The sequence below is a fragment of the Protopterus annectens genome, chromosome 5.part1, assembly GCF_019279795.1.
Source record: "Protopterus annectens isolate FY-2018-M chromosome 5.part1, PAN1.0, whole genome shotgun sequence".
Lineage (NCBI taxonomy): Eukaryota > Metazoa > Chordata > Ceratodontiformes > Protopteridae > Protopterus > Protopterus annectens.
This window is the reverse complement of record NC_056736.1, coordinates 624,390,953-624,410,355: the sequence shown is the minus strand read 5'-3', so window position 1 is coordinate 624,410,355 and position 19,403 is coordinate 624,390,953. Positions and strand designations below refer to the sequence as shown.

At 41.1% G+C, this 19,403-nt stretch overlaps 1 protein-coding gene across 2 annotated transcripts in view; it reads left to right on the top strand.

Moving 5' to 3' along the window:
* The window catches only part of B3GLCT (beta 3-glucosyltransferase), a 1,903,418-nt gene that overhangs the window by 332,447 nt on the left and 1,551,568 nt on the right, over nt 1–19,403 (top strand). For both annotated transcript variants that reach the window (XM_044073237.1, XM_044073238.1), the window contains exon 3: nt 7,711–7,820. In XM_044073237.1, the coding sequence (XP_043929172.1) occupies nt 7,711–7,820 (110 nt within the window). The remainder of the gene's footprint in view (nt 1–7,710; nt 7,821–19,403) is intronic.

Here is a 19,403-nt window from a genome sequence, read left to right as displayed (position 1 = left end):
TGGACAAGGTCCGTTTACAGCGGAGGCCCAGGGAGAAAAGCTCCAGTTTAATTAGGATAACATATTACAGGAAGTAAACATATAATACCATATGTAGGCAATAGTATCTATTGAACAAGAAATTTCTAGACTGAAGTCAAAAGAGTAGACATTTGCAGTAAAAAAAAGCAATTTACATATATACATTTAGTTAGCAAAGAGCATAGTCAGATTTTATTAGGTACATGTTTTCCATGTAAAATATTTTGAGGAAATATATTTATTGGGGCATGAAAAGACAGATAGAAGTTGGTTGTAAAGGTAACAGATAGTGGTCTATGTGATACATGGACAGAGCCAAGAACTTGTGAGATGGGCCTTAAGTGAGTTTTTGAATAGAGTGGTGCTAGCTGCAGAAGTCACAGATGGGGGGAGATTATTCCAAGTTTTGGCTATAGTGTGTGATGAGAGATTTTCCTGCTGTATTATTTGCTGAGGTAGTAGTGAGGAGTGACTTGTTGGCTGAGCGGAGTGGACGATTTGGAGTGTGGCGGGTCAGTAGATGCCTTAATGCAGGAATTTTATCGGGTTGTTTTAGGATGTTATATGATAGAACAAGTTGGTGATATAGTAGCAACTGTGGCAGTTCGAGCCATTGAAGTTGTCTGAGAGGTATGCAGTGATGGGTTCTAAATGGGGTGTTTTTGGCAAACTTGGCAATTCTGTTATAACAGGACTCAAGTTTGTCTAGGTCAGATTTCCTAATGTGAGTGAGAATTGGGGCTGCATATAGTAGTGTAGATAGGAGATGGGTTTGAGCTAGGGTGACTTTAGCTTGATTAGTTAGAAAGTTCTTTTGCCTGTATAAGGAACCCATCTTTTTGTGCACCTTTTTTATAGTTTGAGAGATGTGGATGTTGAAGTGGAGGTTGTTCTACTGAGTACAGTGAGATCAGTTGTGAAGATCCATCCCTTTAGATTCTTAACCTTGAATTATCTTCTGTTTCCTCACTTTCTACTTAAAAAAAGTATTGTGCCTGTTTCTACTTCATTTTGCTGCTTGTGCTTAGGTGTTCAACTGCATTTAGTTTGCCGCATTTGTTGCTGCTTGTCAGTAGTTTGCCACATTTGTTACTGCTTGTCGATGGCCTTATTAAATTGATGACAGTATTCTACTGAATTGCTGCTTTATTTGAGCTGTTCTTTACTGTTGTGATTATGAACTAATTTATCACATTTGCACTGTATTAAAGCAATTTACTGATTAACTGCATTTCATTGCTGTTTAACTCTGTTTTTTCTTACTGTGAGTTCTGTTTTTGTCCATAAGTGGTTAATCTGTGTTTTTTTATGAGTTTTACTGTGTTCTTAACCCTTAAACTGAGTAGCATAGTCTGGATAGGGTTTGCTGCATCTAGAACTGTTTTCTTATTTTTTTTTCTTTCTGTGTTTCTGGCAGTCATATTCGGTTTGCCTTCTGTATTGCTGGCAACCATCTTGTGTTGGTAGAGGCCTATCCCCTCTGCTAGTGAGGATAGCAGGGCTGCCTGGAGCTTGTCTGGCACAAGTTGATTAAAGAAAGCAGGGACTAGCAGGATTGGCTAGATTTCTGTGTTACTGAGATCTTCTTTTTTTTTTTTTGGGGGGGGGGGGGGTATTTAACCCTGCATTTGAACTGGTTTGTACTTGTTTGCACATCACACACCACAACTGCACTGTTTTTTAACTTTGCGAGGTATTCCAGCTACAAAATTTCCCTTAGTAGCACTTGTGTGATCACCTAGTAGTTCTACTCTTAGACCTTCTGGCCTCTCTCCCTCAAGATTCTAACAAATATTCTCAAACTTTCATTGTTTGCTTTTCTTATCCATTGTACCCATAATATTGTTTTCCTCTGTAATATTGTTAATTTGTCTCTATTCGTATGTATTTGTATGTCTGTTTGGGGCTTTTCCCCTCTGGTCTCCTGAAAAAGGGTAATTCTTACCCAGCTGGACCAACCCGGTTAACAATGCAAATAAATAAATAAATATGGAGGATCTATTTCCTATGCTTTTTTCCTGCCAGTCTGGTTGATATGGGAATAATGAGAACAGTGTAGCAACTGCCTCATGTACACTGACAACCCTGTACTACTACCACCTAGGAACACAGTTTGTGAGAGATGCAGTGACATTAAGAACCTACAGTCTATGCGCTGTCCCTTGCAAGCCAGTGTTTCTGGCACTGAGAAGGTTGTCAGCGCAAACACCACCGACACCCACTTGTATGTAGATCCTCAACAAAACCATACCTAAACAAAAAGAGACCGAGGCAATAACACATGCCAATTCCACTGCCCACTACATCACACACAGACCGCACGCCACTAAGGCCTAAACATAAACCCAACATATTAGTCATAGGTGTCCCCATTGTGAGACACACAGATGTACCCCTCACCAGGCTGGATAAGGGGAAAGTTATAGTTGTTTGTCAGGTGCCAAAATCCACCATATCACCCATGCACTCAAGTCTCTCAACAGCAGGTACTGTTATGACTCTGTCATAGTCCATGTTGGCGTGAGTGACTTGAGACGTACCTCCTGGACTATATGAAGAGAGACATGCTCAAACTCACTGAATGCATGCCCTTGGCAGATATGTTCCTAACCTTAAGCAGCATTCTACCATCACCCAGAATGATGTCTCAGTATAAACTGAAAATTATTGATTTTTAACAATTGGCTTAGTTTCTGGTGTCATTCTAAGGAGATCCAGTACCTGACAGCATGGGAAGACATGATCGACAAACTGTGATGCTTTGCCACAGATGGTCTGCATCTGTCTCCCTTGGGCTTCAGGCTTCTGACAAAGGCTCTTGCTTCCCCATAGTACCTTTTTTAGGCAATGCCAGGAGGTCAAAACTACCATTAAAATTTCATCAAAGCACAAATTAAAGGTTATGCTGCTAAATGCTAGGATTCTAGATATAAAACTGCACTTATTGTAAGCATTCTTAACCCTGGAAGATGCTGAGAATTGTGCAGTCACAGAAACCTGGTTCAAAGCTACGGAGAGCACACCAGCCATACCAAGTTACTCTTCCTATCATACATTCAGACCCCAAACTCTGGGCAGCAAAGCAAAAGAAGGTGGAGTTGCAATATATATAAAATAAATACACACCTCCATGCTGGTCAAACAGTATGATGCACAGGAGACACTCCAGGTGCAGTTAATCATTGACAAGACCCCTGTTCAAATCATAGCTAGCTGCAGGCCCCCAACTGTGACTCGAGATGCCCACTCCACCAATCTGAACCTCTTTGAATCTGTCAATATTCAACTCTTTACCCTGATCCTGGGTCCCTTTAACTATCCAACCATAGATTTGAAGAACTACTCATGCCAAAATACAAATGCCCAGAGATTCCTTGATTTCATCAATGGAAATGCCTTGGACCAGCTAATCAACAACCCACAAGAGGTGAAAATGTCTTGGACTTGGTATTAACCAACATGAGTAACCGCTGCAGCATCCCTACAGTGTTATCCTCCCTGGTAAGATCAGACCATAAACTGGTCACTTTCAAAGTCACCATCTCCCCGCCCCCTCCAGCTAGGGTTAAACAAAAACAATTCTCCAAAGCTGATTACAGCCTCCTGAGGGAAGGTGTAAACTGCTTCACAGCCCCTTCACCCTTCATGGGAACTGGCACATATGTCCAAACCTACACCGAAGTACAATATGAGCATTTATATAGCTGCATGGAATCAGGAATACCTGATAGGACAAAATCCTCCTCCTCAAGGAAGACTAAACCTGTCTGGTGGACATCTGCAATAAATAAACTTTATAATACAAGGAAAAACTTTTCTGTCCAGGACCAAGAAGGAGCCAGATGCCTAATAGGAAGCAATCTGTGTCCATAGCCTGAACAACCAAATAAGAGCACTAGTGAAATCCTCCAAAGCAAGCTTAGAGTCCAAACTGGCTGCATCTACTAAAGACATTCATAAGGCCTTCTTCACATATGTCCGCAGTCTCAAAGGAAGCACTCAGATCTGCTCAGAACTGGTGGTCAAAAACACCACATACACAAATGCCGTAGATACAGCCAACCTGCTTGCAGACAGGTTTAGTGAAAACTTCACCCCTCTGTTCTTCCCCATCAGTAAATCAGGACATCCCCAGCACTTGCTCCCCTTCCCTTATCTCTAGGGAGCAAGTCATCACTGCTCTCTCAAAGGCAAAAAATACAGCCTCCATGGGATCCAATAACATCCCAGGTTGCATCCCACATGAACTCAGGCAGGAACTTGTAACACCATTAGGCACCCTTTTCAACCAAAGCCTGAGAACCGGCTTCATCCTAGCCGAGTGGAGGACAGCCACCGTCATCCCTCTGCACAAAGGTGGAGCATCCACAGATCCAAGAAATTATAGACCCATCAGTCAACCTAGCCTGATCTGCAAGGACATGGAGTGGATTATCATGGACCTCATTAACAAGGACATTGGCAACCTCCAAACACTCTATCCCACACAAGTTTGGTTTTGTCAAGGGGAGGTCATGCCTGTTAAATTTGGTCGACATCTTTGAGACAGTCATCAAAGCCATGGACAAGGGGAAGACTATGCACACCACCTACCTTGACCTGGCCAAAGCCTTCGATACTGTTCCCCACTTGGGTCTAATAGATAAACTCTTTCAACTAGGCATCAATCAATATGTTACCAGATGGGTCGCAAAACTGGCTCACTGATAGAACCCACCTAGTCAAAATAGGGAAGCCACCTCAAGCAGTAGACCCGTAACGAGTGGTGTACCCCAGAGATTGGTCTTGGGGCCTCTGTTTGCCATATACCTTTCTGAGGTGCAGGCCAAAACCAGTGTGCTATGGTTGAACGAGTTTGCAGATGACTGCAAGCTAGGCGCTATCATCAATTCCCCTAGTGATGTGGACATCCTTCAAGAGGGTCTCACAAAACAAATGACTGGTGTCAGAAACATGGCCTCAAACTGAATTCCAAAAAATGCATCATCATCCCCGTTGGGGAGAGTGACATGCCCAAAAATTATCACATTAATGACAAGGTCCCAAGCACGCAGTCAGTCGTGAGGGACTTGGGCACCCAGGTTGATAGCAAACTGAGTTTTGACCACCATATTGCCTCTGTTGTACGAAAAGCCTTCTGTATGACCCACTTCATTAGTAAGGGTATCTCATCCAGGGGCAAGGTCATAACATCCCTGTATTCTTCCCTTAGAAGACCCATTGTTGAGTACAGTGCCCCTTTCGGCATGTACCTCACAGAGCACATGCAGCAGCTGGAGAGACCACAGAGGTTCTTCACCAGGAGAATCCAGGGCCTCAAACATCTACCCTGTACAAATGGGCTAAAGGTTCTGTCCCTCTACTCAGTCTCATGTATACTTATCAGATGTGTCTTCTGTCTGGCATACAAAGGAATCTCAGATCCTGCCTTGATGGGACTGCTGCATATCTGCTAGTCAAGCTCCACTCGAGTAACCCACACACGCGACCTCAACCTGGTCTGTGATATCAGTAAGACTTGTTGGCGGGACAGATTTGTGTCCCAGAGACTCCCCCTTCTGTGGAATAGACCTCCCTGTCCACATCAGGCAGAGTACCTCATTAACCCTTTTTAAGCGCAACGTAGATAACTGGATGGGGAATATAAAATATACCCATGGGATTCTACCTGTGTCCCTGTTGGACAGGGGCATTGGGTGCTGACTTGTTGGAACATGGGCTAAATTCTTGGCTAGGCTTGTAAGTGCCTCAGGGCCAATAGCCTAGTAACTTCCTAGGATCCTATAAAAATAGATTTTTTTAAAGTTTAACAGGATTGTAGTGAATTTAACAATTAAAATCGTTAAAACTAGTTGTCTACACCATTTCTGCTTTAATTTTTAAAATTCCCATAAAGAAGCAAGAGTCATTAAAACCAGGATTATTGATCTAATCTCAACTGCTGTAAAGTTTGCTTGTGCTCCAGAATACTCTTACTGTCATCCCCTCTCTCATTAATGGATAGGGCATCCATCTGTTGCAGGACACACACACACACACACACACACACACACACACACACACACACACACACACACACACACACCTTTCTCTATGTCTCTGTCTCGGGACAATTAGTATTGCCAGTTCATGTGTAGCCTATCTTTGGGATGTGAGAAGAAATCAAAAAACTTGAAAGAAACCCATATGGATACAGGGGTGGGCAAAGAGACACTGTACAAAAGGCACCACAGAAGCTGTGTGGTCAGCAATCCTAACCAGTGCACCACAGTGCAGCCCTAATCCAGTACTAGCTGATTCAGTACAGTGTTAACTGGTTCATACATGGGCAATCCCAACCATTCCTGTCAGCCATTCTTCACTAAAACATGTGACACAATGTGACAAAACAGTGAGTATGACACTAGGGCAAATTATCATGGGGGGTGGCTGATGAAGCTGCAACTCCAGCCCCCCGCATCTGAAATAGGCCTAGGCCTTTTTTATGAAATCCTGTTTGTTGTCACATGAAATATTGGAGGCCCCTTATAATTTCATACTCCAGGCTCATGAAGTGCACTGACATACAATAAAACTTTAGACTAGTAGTATGAAGCACAATAGAGTCAAATTCAGTATAGCTTGTAGCATTTATAGACCGTGGAACTGTCTAAGTTATTCAAAATTTATGAATTAAAATATTACTGGATAGTGTGTAAAATCACGTTCTTAGTATTATACAAACGGTTTTGGGGAGCTGAAATGAGTTAATGTACCTCATAATATGTGACATTTTTGATACATGGGTCCAACCTTCTAGTAATTAGATTATATTATTCTTTTTTGATTAATAAAAAAAACTAGTTTTCTCAAGTAAACTTGTAGGTGTTTATTATTTTATATTCAAAGGATTTCTATCTAAGGAACCATACCTTTAATGGTATATTTTTCAATAAAATTGAGCTTTCCATGTTTTATGTAATTTAGATTTGATGACCGTGCTTATTCGTCTGTCTGATGAGTTACACCGTTTCTTCCTTTGGTTTGCCTAACACAGCTTCCAAAGTTGTTCCTGTTTACATGTTGCCTTTGAGGATTCTGTATATTTGTGCTTCAAGACTAGTATATTAAGCTTATAGAGCTTATTTTACCTTAAAAGTTTGATTGCGCTTCATAGGGAGAGATCCCATGGCAGATGGTTTCCTCAGGTTTAAGGGTTCCATGTAAACTCGTTTGTTCTTCATTACTGTACAGTGTTTATACCCCAGTACTCTGTGTCTTTAGGTTTCAAAGATCCACTGGTCTTTTCTGGATCATTCTACAACTTTAAGCTGTAGATGAAAAAAATACAAAACATGGAATGCTTATTTTTACATGAAACAGATTGTAATGCTGAAGAATATGTTTCATGGAAAGACCACTTAATGTGATCTTGACAGTTCATTGATAAGATCCTCATTTGCTGTACGTCTGATTCTCGAATTATTATCTTCAAATTACAGTTTGATGCCCACTTTGTTGTATTATCTTTGTGTACTGTATTTTGCTTGATTTACTCTTTTCACACCCAGACTGATAAAACATCTGTAATTAATTTCTAAATAGTTAAGGGTAAGGCTGTTGCTAAAAATGTGTACTTGTCTAGAATATTAAATTTTATAACAGATTCACTTGTGTACAGTGGTCTAATTGCTTGGTTCTCAATTTCAGAACTAAAAGATGTCTTGTTCATCATCCAGAGCCAAAGCAATTCTTTTCATGCGAAAAGAGCACAGGAACTTAAAAGTGATATCTTAAAGCAAGCTGCATCTTTTCACCAGGTAAAAAAAAAAAAAAAAAAAAATCAAATTTAAAAACGTGTGCCTCTATTTAGATTCTGTGAGTTTTTGATGCTGAACAAGTGAAAAATCAGTTAAAACATAAAGACATTTAGTTTTATTAAGTATTGGATTATGATCATTATAAGGCTTATTTGTGCTGGAACAACACAGATGCATTGGGTATTATTTAAAGGAAGATATCAGTTCCCCTGGTCTTGCTTATTTTTCTGGAAGTTAGACATTCCTTTAGGCAGACTGGGTTGTAATTGCAATATGTAACCATTAGTGGGAAATATGATTTATATGACTGAATGAACGTCAACTTTTTCATTTTTGGCTTCCCAGAAAAAATGTTTTCTGCTTCACTTCACTTTACATTTGTCATGTCTAGGCATTTGTTCTGGTGTTTCTAAGTGTAGTGTTTTTTTTTTTTTGTTATACTAATCTAGATTGATTTTTTTTTATTACTTTAATGACATCTTGGCCAAAAAAATGTCCCTGTGGGTATTAAACTCCTTCAGAGGGCTTGCATTATTTATAGGGTTCCTCTATTCTTCTGTTTGGGAAAATATTAAAAGTCCATAGCTGAAAGCTCAAAAAAAATTATAGTAAAACTTTGTATGGAAGAGCATGAAATGTGCAAGCTTTTTTGAGCCTATTTTGAGAGTTGATTTAATTCTTACTTTGTGTAATTTCGCCGCCTTTTAGTTAGAATTGTACTGTTAAAATACTAAAATATTTGGCACAGAAACATATTTTAAAAGAGGAAACGTAGAATATGTCTTGAAGGCATAAAAATAAAATAAATGCAGTGAGGTTAACATCAGGTATAGCAGAGGAGCAAAAGCTTGTGATTGGAAAGCGCTGTTGCTGTGGGTGAGGCCACTTTTTTTCAACTGCTGGTGCCAGGATTAATTCTCATTTTCCATTTGTTAATATCCACTGTGTTGTACCTCTTCCCCCCGGATGTGTTAATGCCTCAACGTGAGGCTACAAGGGAGGCTGCAGCACGAGAGACAGGCGGCTTTGGTACCAAAAATGCAAATTAAAGAAACACGATACTAGAATTTTCCAAAATTTATGGAATGAAGTTTCTCACCCCTTTGTCAACTCTCACCTTCTGGAGCAGGGCCTAAGACTAGTTAACTTCTGCTCTGTCTCTGAAGACTCCTTAGGTTGCTACTGCTCAGTAATTTCCTGAGTGATGTAACTGGGATGTCCAGGGACCAGATGTCAGAAGGGCAGATGCCTGATTTTCTGCCATGCATATTAATCAGACAGCCATTAACCAGATGCATGAGCCCCATGTGTTCAGGGATCAGATGTTACCCCTGGACTGGACATCCACTGTTACTGATATTGTGAAAAGACTGGTCGTAGTCTTAGGAATATTTTACTGTTTGCAAGAAGAGATTCAGCCTATTTAAAGCCTGTCACATCAAGAACTGTTGCAAATTGAAACGGAAAGCTAGCTGTTTCTCCTCCTTTTTTCTATACCTTTGTTTAGTTTGGAGGGAGATTTAGAGTCTCTGGTGTATTCGGGTCAAGTGGTATTCTCACTTGACTTTGGTGCCAAGTCTGGGAATGGGGAGTCTCTTCTATCTCCACACAGGGAATATGTCATCTTGAGAGTCTTTAAATATGATGAAAGAGCATTTATGTGGGTTTCTAGGGAACTGACCTCTCCTCAAAGGAGATTGGCTGAATTTCTGAAACTTGAGAAGCCTCAGCCTTTATCCATTCTTCCCATGTGCTGTGGTCCCACATCTGCCAACCGATATGTGTCAAGTGATGATGCCAATATGTGATGTCCCCACCCTGGGCCAGTAATCAAGGAACCTGAATCCTCACCACTGACACTGGAGAGGGACGTGCACTTAGAATACAAATGGATACACTCAGTATTTCCATATGCAGACCTCTCTGCATCAAACACAATTCCCGTAAGAGCACACAGGGCACACACAGCCCTGGGGTCTGGATTTCTCTATATCTGTCTTCCTCCAGGTCCCCAGTAAGACTCCCCACTACTACTGCTGTAAGGTTAGGTCTTCAGCAGTGTCCAAGCCAAATCCTCCAGCACCCTCTCTGTTTCCCAGTGGTTTGTGTCCCTACCCCAAGTAGCTGACACACACACACTAAATGATTTGATTTTTCACACACACACACACACACACACACACACACACACACACACACACACACACACACACACACCTGGGAAAGTCTGGCACAGGTTTACCTGCTGTGCCCCCTTCTACCTAGAGTATAATGTAGTTACCACTTCCACCAGGCACTCCACAGTCAGCTACTCTAAGGCCCTTAACAAAGGGTGTCCAATTATACTGTTCAATATTAATACTAATACAAATGGTAATAGGTGACTAAGACAGCTAGGCCTTCTAGAGTGGCCCACACACAGTGTCACCAAATAAATATAAGCACTTTCAAAGGTTAAATACTTTCTGCAAGGACCAGCCACAATAAACATTTTAAAGATATGTAATAATAAATAAAAGAGCATGACAATACTGAGTATATATTCACAGTAAACCACAAAGTTCAGATCACAGGAAATATTGAAAATAGCATTGATGGACAGGCTCAGACAAATAATGAAAAACAGTATCTAAGCTAAGTTTCACTATATTCCTGACTGAATCTAGCAGAATTACAATTCCCTAGCAACTTACTTGATAGAGCAAGGCAGGATGAAATATGTGAGCAGTCTTTCTAGTCAAGTTCCCTAAAACAGAATATTCCTCCCTCAGAGATTATTCCCTGTAAAATATAATATCCCAGATGGCTTGCAGAATGACCTCATCTGGTCACTTGACTCAAGGTTCTCAGACTATTCCCTTTTGAAGCCGAGACAGAAATTTAGCATAGACGGCTACAAATACGCATTTTAAATGTTTATGGCAGTGCCTGGGGCCTCCCCTCTTTATAGAGTTAATGAACAAAGGCTTCTTCCAGACCTAACATCTCCAGTCTTGTTCAGCACTGTGGGATACTGTTTTAATGGTTAAACAGCTCATTTACATTTTCCTTATTTTTCTTGAAATAAGCCAGCTGTCCCAGTATCCTCTATTAAAACATATACATTTAATTCAGTTACAATAATATGTGAACATTTCTTTTCATTCCAGTAGGGTGCACTGTTGATGCATTTTACACACGCAAACCTTACAAATACATTTTCAGCACAGGCATCTGTACAAATCAGTTTGATATACAAATGACATATAATTTACAAAATTCCAGCTAGCTGTGCTGGCACTAGTCATACATCTACTGCCCTACTTCTCCTGGCATGGCTGGCAGTACTCTCTCGTCATAGCATTCATAGATTCATAGGTGTTCCAAGACCAGTGAGTCCCATGACCATTCACACCTTACCAGTACCCTCCCTCAAGCCACATCTTCTTTTCTGAAGAGAGCCTTACCTGTCAATTCGGAAGTAAATTTGTGGCTACCTATCCAGTCATCTGGTTTGTTTAAAGGAAGATAGTGAGTCATGTAGTGTCATATGTAGGGGAAAGTTTATTCCAAAGGTTTCGGAGGCACTATAAACCCGTCTCTCCAAAATGTTTTATTTATCTGTAGCTGAAAATTTAGGTCCTTATTTGTAGTATTTGTGGAGATATTAGACTTGTGGAGAAACAGAAGGTCCACGATAGTCTGGTCTGTAATGGTGTGGTAAGCGGGATGGTGATATCTCCTTAAAAATCTGTAAGATACTGAATAAATGAATATATTTTCCAACTGCTCTTGGTAGACTTTTGGCCTGTGGTCTTTTTGGTTAGGATCCTTTGAGGTGTTTCTAATTGTTTGATATGTTTGAGATACAACCCAAAGGGGCATTGTACTTGATAACTAGCTTGAATATAAAAAAGTGGTTACCTTTTTAGACCTTGATGATATTCCTTTGGCAATTAGCTGGACTAAACAAAAAGGTTTTATGACAACAGTTGTCACACAATAGTCAATAGAGAAGGGCTGTCAACCTAAATACCTAGATCCCTAATTGCATTTTCGTTTTGTAGTGGTTTTATTGTCCATATAGTATGTTGAGGGGATGAGAGGGTTGTCTTCCAAAAGTGATTTTAACATTTATTTTGAGCCCATGTAGACTACACCACAAGTTCACTAGGGAGAGTTCATTGTGGAGGGTTTAGGTGTCATAAGTTGACAATAATCCGTGGATCCGATGATGTCCATTTTCATTTGATTCAACTGTTAGGGACTCTGATCCGACTTGGATCCAGTTTTGGCACCCCAAAGATGTGGATCTGAGGCTGTGACTCCTCCCCTACCCATAGTTCCTCTCTACCTGTCCCTGAATACCTCACATATTGTTTGCTGCCTGAACTGAGCGGGTTTCTAGGGCTCTGATCTCCAGTTCTACATCAATGATAAGTTTTTCTTTTTTTATTATTTTAACCTTATAGTTACTTTTTTTTTTTTTTTTTTTTTACCTTTCCCTACCCTTCTTTAGCAGACCTATACAAAAAAAAAAAAAAAAACTTCTCAAACTTTTATTGTGTATTTAGCTATTAGACTAGTATTGTCTTGTACTGTACTTGGATAAGGCTTTTTTAGGCTCAAATCCTTAAGAGATTATTACCTTTTGGGTATTTTTCATAGTACTCTGTAGTTAATTAAATTTGCTGTTTGTAGATATTAGTTACTTTCGCTGTGTGAGGACACTCTTGTTAGAGTTTTGCCACCTATTGTGCGCTATTTGTTGCTGTGGTTTTTTGTTAGCAGTGAGACCATGTCAGATAAGAGTTTCAAAAAGTGTTCTAGGTGTGGCCACAAAATTCCTCCACAAGACCCCCACACCCTTTGTGTATATCGTTTGTGGGTAGCCCACCTTGACACTAACTGTGAGGACCATGCTTTTTTTGTTCACAAAGCTTTCCAAAGTCAAAAGGACAAGTTAATCCTTAAAGGTTTGTTACTGGCTCAGTAGGGGTCATCTCAGTCTTCTGCACCCCCTACTAAGGTTGTTGACGAGTCAAGTCAGAAAGAGAAGGAAAAAGGACAAAGTTTCATGGAAACGAGACCCTTGAGAGTGCATAAAAACCCAGAAAATGGTCCCGCGACCCAACAGCTGTACAGGGTCCAGCACTGAAAATTGCAAATCCATCAGATCCAAAGTCTGGTGGGATCCAGTCTCCTTCACTTCCATTACTTTTCTCACAGGAGCTGGTCAGTCAAAAGTTACATTCCCTGACCTTGCAAGAAAGATGACAGTCAAGTGCTTCTTTGGTAGCTTTTTTGAGATATGCCTGTTTTTCGAGGAGCCTTACTGAAGCCAGTGTTGATAGGATGATGTGGAGATTTTTTAGACAGCAGATTCGGTTGGGGGTCATCCTGGCATCATCTCTTCAGATTGACCTGAGAACATGTCCCATGACCCCTCCACTCAGGAATTCGATGCTGATCTGAGCACCTGAGTTGGTGCTGACAGACCTCACCTCATTGACTCCAACCTTGTTGGATCTGGAAAAGAATTAGAGCTGAAGTGTTGGAGCAAGAGCCCCAGAGGAAAGGCCAGCTTTGAAATTCTTGGATCTTTTTCTGCTTCTCGGCTGCATTGTCTGTTTTTGATCCAGGACGGGTCAGTGATGCTGGAGTTCTCTCAACTCCAGCCCCACGAGAGTCCTCCTCAATTCTGGTTTCTTGGTCAGTGTTCAAAGCCTTTGAGAGAGTTTTTACTACAAGAGAGGATAGCCTCCATCATGCTTGGATCCATCTTGGTCCCTTTCTTTTTCTGCTTCTACCTCTATGTTAACTGGGACAGTTAGTTTCCAGAAATGTCAGAGAAGTGCTAACTCTGACCTCCCACTCGGATTCAGATCAGTCATTTCAGTGCCCCCAGTGTTAGGTCCACAAGAAGTAGACTTGTAAAAAGAAACATAAAGATTCATTTCCAAAATCTGTCATGGAAGGCACAGATTTGGATGAAGGAAATGCTCTCCTAGGTCCCCCTTCATAGCTGTCACCTTTGGCAGAATCTTGAAATTGATGAAGTAGAAGCAGGGTTGGTCCACCAGTTTTGGAGCTGGCTGTTCTACTGCCTGCGTGGTCCTTCCTCCTGATGCTGTTATTGATTTGATGGCTCAGAGAGCTTGGAAAGAACCTGACACAGCGGAGGCGATACTGAAAAAAACTGACAAATTCTAGGCAGCTCTTAAGGACAAGACACACTGGAGTAAAGGTCCCCTGGTAGATGCTGTGGTTGTAGCGGTGACCACCAGAAAATAACTTTCTAAAGGGATTCCATCTGTTCATCCTCCTAATAGAGAATCTAGGACACTGGACAGATTTGGAAAATGGACATATGCTTCAGCAATGTTTTCCTTTAGAGCACAGAACTACCTGGCTCATGCCATATGATTACAAAAAAATTGACCAAAGAGCTTACCAATTCTATCTTGGGTAATTTGCTAGTAGATATTTTAATAAAATGTGGAATCCCAGCTATCGATCCTTAACTAACTCACTTTCCAACATCTCCATGTGTCTGCTGTCCAGTGCAGCTGATAGAACGCTGAGAGCAGCAGGCACCTACATAGACATGCGTGAATGCAGTTGTGTGATTTTGCAGAAGGCTTTAAGACATCCTTCATTAATGCCATATATGATGATTCCATTCTTTTTGCATCTAAGGTTAAGGAGACACTAACCAGGAGCAAGCAGGACAGTAAAACTGTGTCTGCTGTGGCAATCTGCTTCTCAATTCCTCAGATGATCTTTTCAAGGAATCAGCAGTGAAGAAAGATGATGTGGTTCAGAAAATCTCAGGGTTTTAGCCAAGATGCTTCCTTCGATAAACTCTTCCATGGTGGAGGTGGTGGTGGTTTCAATGGATGTCACCCTAGGGGCAGAGGCAATCCACAAAAACAAAAATTTTGTGGACCCTTTTTGGAGAAATCCTTCCAGCACTCCTGAAGGTTTGGAGGCAGATGGGGGAGCTTATCCTTGCACCAACAAACCTGGTAGGTTATCAGTTCGGAGTCATAGGTGCTGTGGATTATCACCAGAGGATAAACAGTTCCCTTTCTTTATCCTCCCCAACAAAGAAATAAGATTCCACTAATACCACCCCACCAAATGGAATCCACCACAGCAGAAGTCAAAAACCTTTTAGAAAAAAAAGCTATCCAACAGGTCCCACCAGACCAGCTACGATCTGGCGTCTACTCTAGGCTCTTTTTAGTTCCAAAAAAAAAGGGGACCTAAGGCCAATTTTGGACCTCAGTCATTTAAATCTGTTTGTGAAACGGACAAAATTCCAGATGGTCACAGTTTCGTCCATTCTACCACTACTCAGGAAGGACAACTGGATGTGTTTAGTAGACCTCTAGAATGCTTATTATCATATGAAGATAAACAAGCATTCAAAGAGATTTCCCTGTTTCAGGCTGGGAGCCAGTCATTATCAATTCAGAGCTCTGCCCTTCCGTCTCACCACAGACCACAACAGGGTGTTCATTAAATACATGGCAGTAGTCACAGCCTGTCTCAGGCTGCAGGGATATCACATTTTTTCATACTTGGATGATTGGCTCCTAACTGCTCCGATCAAAAATATACTCATTCAAAGTAAAGACACTTTACTCCAGTTGCTTCACAGCTTGGGTGTCACAGTCAGCATCCTAAGGAGCCAACTAAATCCCACTCAGTCATTACAGTTCAACAGATTCCACCTAGACACATTGAACCAGATAGCTGTCCTACCACACTCCAGAATTCTTTCATTTCTAAAAGTAGTAGCAAATCAGGTTTTGTCTCATGCATCCCCACCAGTAAGACTGGTTCTAAAACTACTAGGTCTTATGGCTTCACTATGGTTCCGTTTTCTCGTTTCCACATGAGCGGCCTTCACTGGACTCTATCATTTCACTGATTCCATGTACGTCCTCCATTGAGTACACCCATCAGACTAACTCCAGTATGCAGAACTAATGTAAAGCTGGTGGGCATCTCCCCAGTTTTGTTTGAGGGCTGCCCATTCTGTCCTCCTCCTCCCATAGCTCTGGTCACTGTGAATGCTTCCCTTTTAGAGTGGGAGGCATTACAAAGGGAAAGTCTGTTCAAGGTGCCTAGACAAAGTTAGAGGTCAGTCTTCGCATCAACCTTCAGGAGATGAGAGGAGTCCTATTAGCATTGCAGACATGTCAAGACTCAATGCCAGAAGGTGTTATTTCCATTTGGACAGACAATATGTCATTTGTGTGGTAAATCAACAAACTAGAGGGAACCAGATCCTGTCTTGTGTCAGGCAGCCATGAGAGTTTGGCAATAAGTGATGTTTTCCCATCACTTTATTGTAGCAATGCATATTCTGCAGAGCGGGCAAGCTAAGCAGAAACATTTATCTGCCTCATGGAGTGATCAGTCAGTCAAACAGTGGCAAATAAAATTTTCTCTCTCTGGGATGAACCTTGTTGCAACCCATTTGCATCTCACCTCAACAAGAAGTCCAGCAGTTACTTTGCCTTCATCCCTCCTCAGAGTCCTTTACCAAGAGACGCTGTGGTTCACAATTGGCCCCCCAGGTTTTTTATTTGCCTTTCCCCATTCCCTTTGATCACAAAGTTCATTCAGAAAGCAAGGAGATGCAAGGCAAAAGTAATCCTCATTGTTTCTTATTGACCCCAGCAAGTTTGGTTCTCACTTCCTTGTGGTCTTATCTACTGCATCGTCACTGAACACCTGTTGGTGTTCCAGACATCCGGCCTCATCCATCTGGTTATCCTGTCCTGCGTCTAGACACCTTGAATCTAACCTCTTGATTACTCCAGGTTTAATGCTCACCCAGAGATGCCAGGTTTTCAGAAGAGCTAGTCAAGGTAGTTGACATTCTAACAGCTTTTCAGAAATGTAGCACCAGGAAAGTTCACTGAAGTAAATGGAAAATATTTTCATTCTGGGCTGTAGAGAAGAGATTAGATCCTTTTCCTGCTTCTCTCCTTTTCAATATTGGATTTTTTTATCAGAATTGTTTTTTAAAGGTAATATGTTTCCCCTTACTAGCAGCTATTTCAAATTTTCACATTCATAATCAGACGTTGATGGCCTCTTTGAAAGTTTCTAAAGCCTTTCTCAAGGTAATCTACCTTCTTAGGCCTTCCTTAAGAGATGCTGTCTCTCCTTGAGATATCACAGTAGTGCTGCAGGCTCTTATACAATCCCTGTTTCAACCAGCAGCATGGAAAACAATCTTCTTGGTGCCAAGAGAAATCTCAGTGTTTCAGGCCTTTTTTGCAAACCATCATATCTGACCTTTCATAAAGATAGTCTTCTTAAATTAAAAACAAATCCTTCCTTTATTCCTAAGATGGCATCCAGATCTAACATCAATCAATTCATAAATCTTAATTGTCCAATTTTCTTCCCCAAGTTTTCAAACAAAGGAGACTTTACATTAACGTTTGCTTGATGTTCATAGACAAAACTCTTCAGAAAATCTGTTCAGTTATCTGTTGCCTTTTTTAAAGTCCATTTGGAGTATGGCTTTTCCAAAGCCATCTTTCCTAGATGGATATCAAAATTACACTTAATTTGCGTATGAGAGACTGAGTTTACCGTTATCTAAAAAAGAATCAAACAAAAAAAACAGCGGCTCATTCAATAAGGTCTGTGGCAACTTCCACAGATTTTCAACAAAATCTACCCATTGAACATGGTCAACTGTTCACACCTTTGTCTCATTATAAACTGGATGTACAATCCAGATCAAGCTCCTGTTTTGACCCCTGTGTGCTCAGGAATATCCTTCCTCAATGCCTTCCAGGAAATCGGCAGCCTGGGAATCTGTCGAATCAGATGAAAATGGACATCCGATACAAAAGTTACTCACCATCCTAGCCGGCCTTAGGCATAGACCAACTAGGCGGCCGCCTAGGGCGCCACTTTAGTAGGGGCACTTTTCCAGTATTTATTTGGTGTAGGTAGACCAGGATGGGGGCACTGGGTGGTGTGGTGGGGGTGCCGTGGTGCCCTTTTGCCTAGGGCACCAGTTTACCTAAGGCCGCTCCTGCTCACCGTAACAATAGATCCATGTTGTCCTGTTTTCATATGGTTCAAAATCCTTCCCCCTTCCGAATTGTCCCCTACTGTGCCTCAAAGAATGGGTGCCACTTTAAGGAGTCTTGCAGACATCAAACTCAGCTGGTTGTTTCTTCTTCCTTCATTTAGCTACCTTTATGATAGGCTTGGTTAAAGCATAGTTTCAATAACATATTCTATAGGTTAGTGGGCAAACTTGATCTGAGGCTTTCAGGTAGAGGCAGTGAGGGATTATGGGTAGAGGAGGAGTCAGAGCCCTGGATCTACAATTTTAGAGGTGCTGAGATCAGATCAGAGTTCCAACAGTTGAACCAGATGAAAATAGGACGACACTAATCTATGGTGAGAACATAACTTTTGTTTTGCAGTTATCTGCAGCCTTTGTTAGCCAGACGTCTTGGATTTCTTCTTGGAGCTCTGAGAAGTAAATATCCAAAAGGAGAGGTCCCAGCACGAAGCACTGAGGAATGCCACTGTTCACTTTCATACTTTCTGATGATACATCTTTAGCTCACACTGTATAGGTTCTATCTTTCAGCCAGTTTGCTATCTGTATTATTTCATGTGTTGATTTTTAAAATATTTAGCTTTTGCATGATAGTATAGGGAATGGTGACAAACGCCTTGGCTAGGTTAAGACACACTATGTGCACTGCATAACTGCCCTCTACAGCCTCCATAACTCTATCAAAGAAGCTTACCAGATTAAATAGACAGGATCTACCCTTCATAAAACCAAACTGAAGGGGGAGTAGGGGGTTAAGACTAATATGATTCTTGATATTGGTGTTTATGATGTCAGTTATAATACATTCCATGGCTTTGCAGTTCGGGCTTGTAAGGCTGATAGGCCTGTAATTACTCAGGTCAGTTGTAAGGCCACCCTTCTGGTGAGGCATCACCACTGCATTGCGCCATTTATCTGGGACAAAACTAGTAGCTAAACTTAGTTTAGACAGTTTGAGTGTGTTTGCAAGGGCAAGTTTAACACTACTAATTAAGCAATGTGGTCCTTTGTTAGGTCCCATGGAGGAGGTTATTTTGGTCTTGGTTACCACTTTCAGTAAATAATCTTTAGAGATAATTGGGGGAGTAAGGTATTCAAATATGTTGGGGCTTTGAATAGAAGTCTCGGGGTGAAGTTGGAGCCAGATTTGTTTGCAAGGATATTGGCAATGTCATCTTGGTCAGAATAGGAGACATAATTATGAATGAGTTCTGAGCAGTGTAGGATACTGTTTTTTATAGTTTTCTGAAAAAAAGAAGGATTTAAAATTATCTGTGGTTTCAAGGGGCAGTTTAAGGTCATGGGCTCCATTAGTGAACCTGATAATGTTTTTTCAGTTTTTGACATGTATTTTGATATTATACTTCAAAAGAGAGGTTTTGGATCTACTAAACAATTAAAGGAGATTATCTCTCTTTTGTTGTATAGTTTAATTATAGCAGTGGACCAGTAAGGTGGTTTTCCCTTGAACTTTCTGTGATACTTGTTTCTGG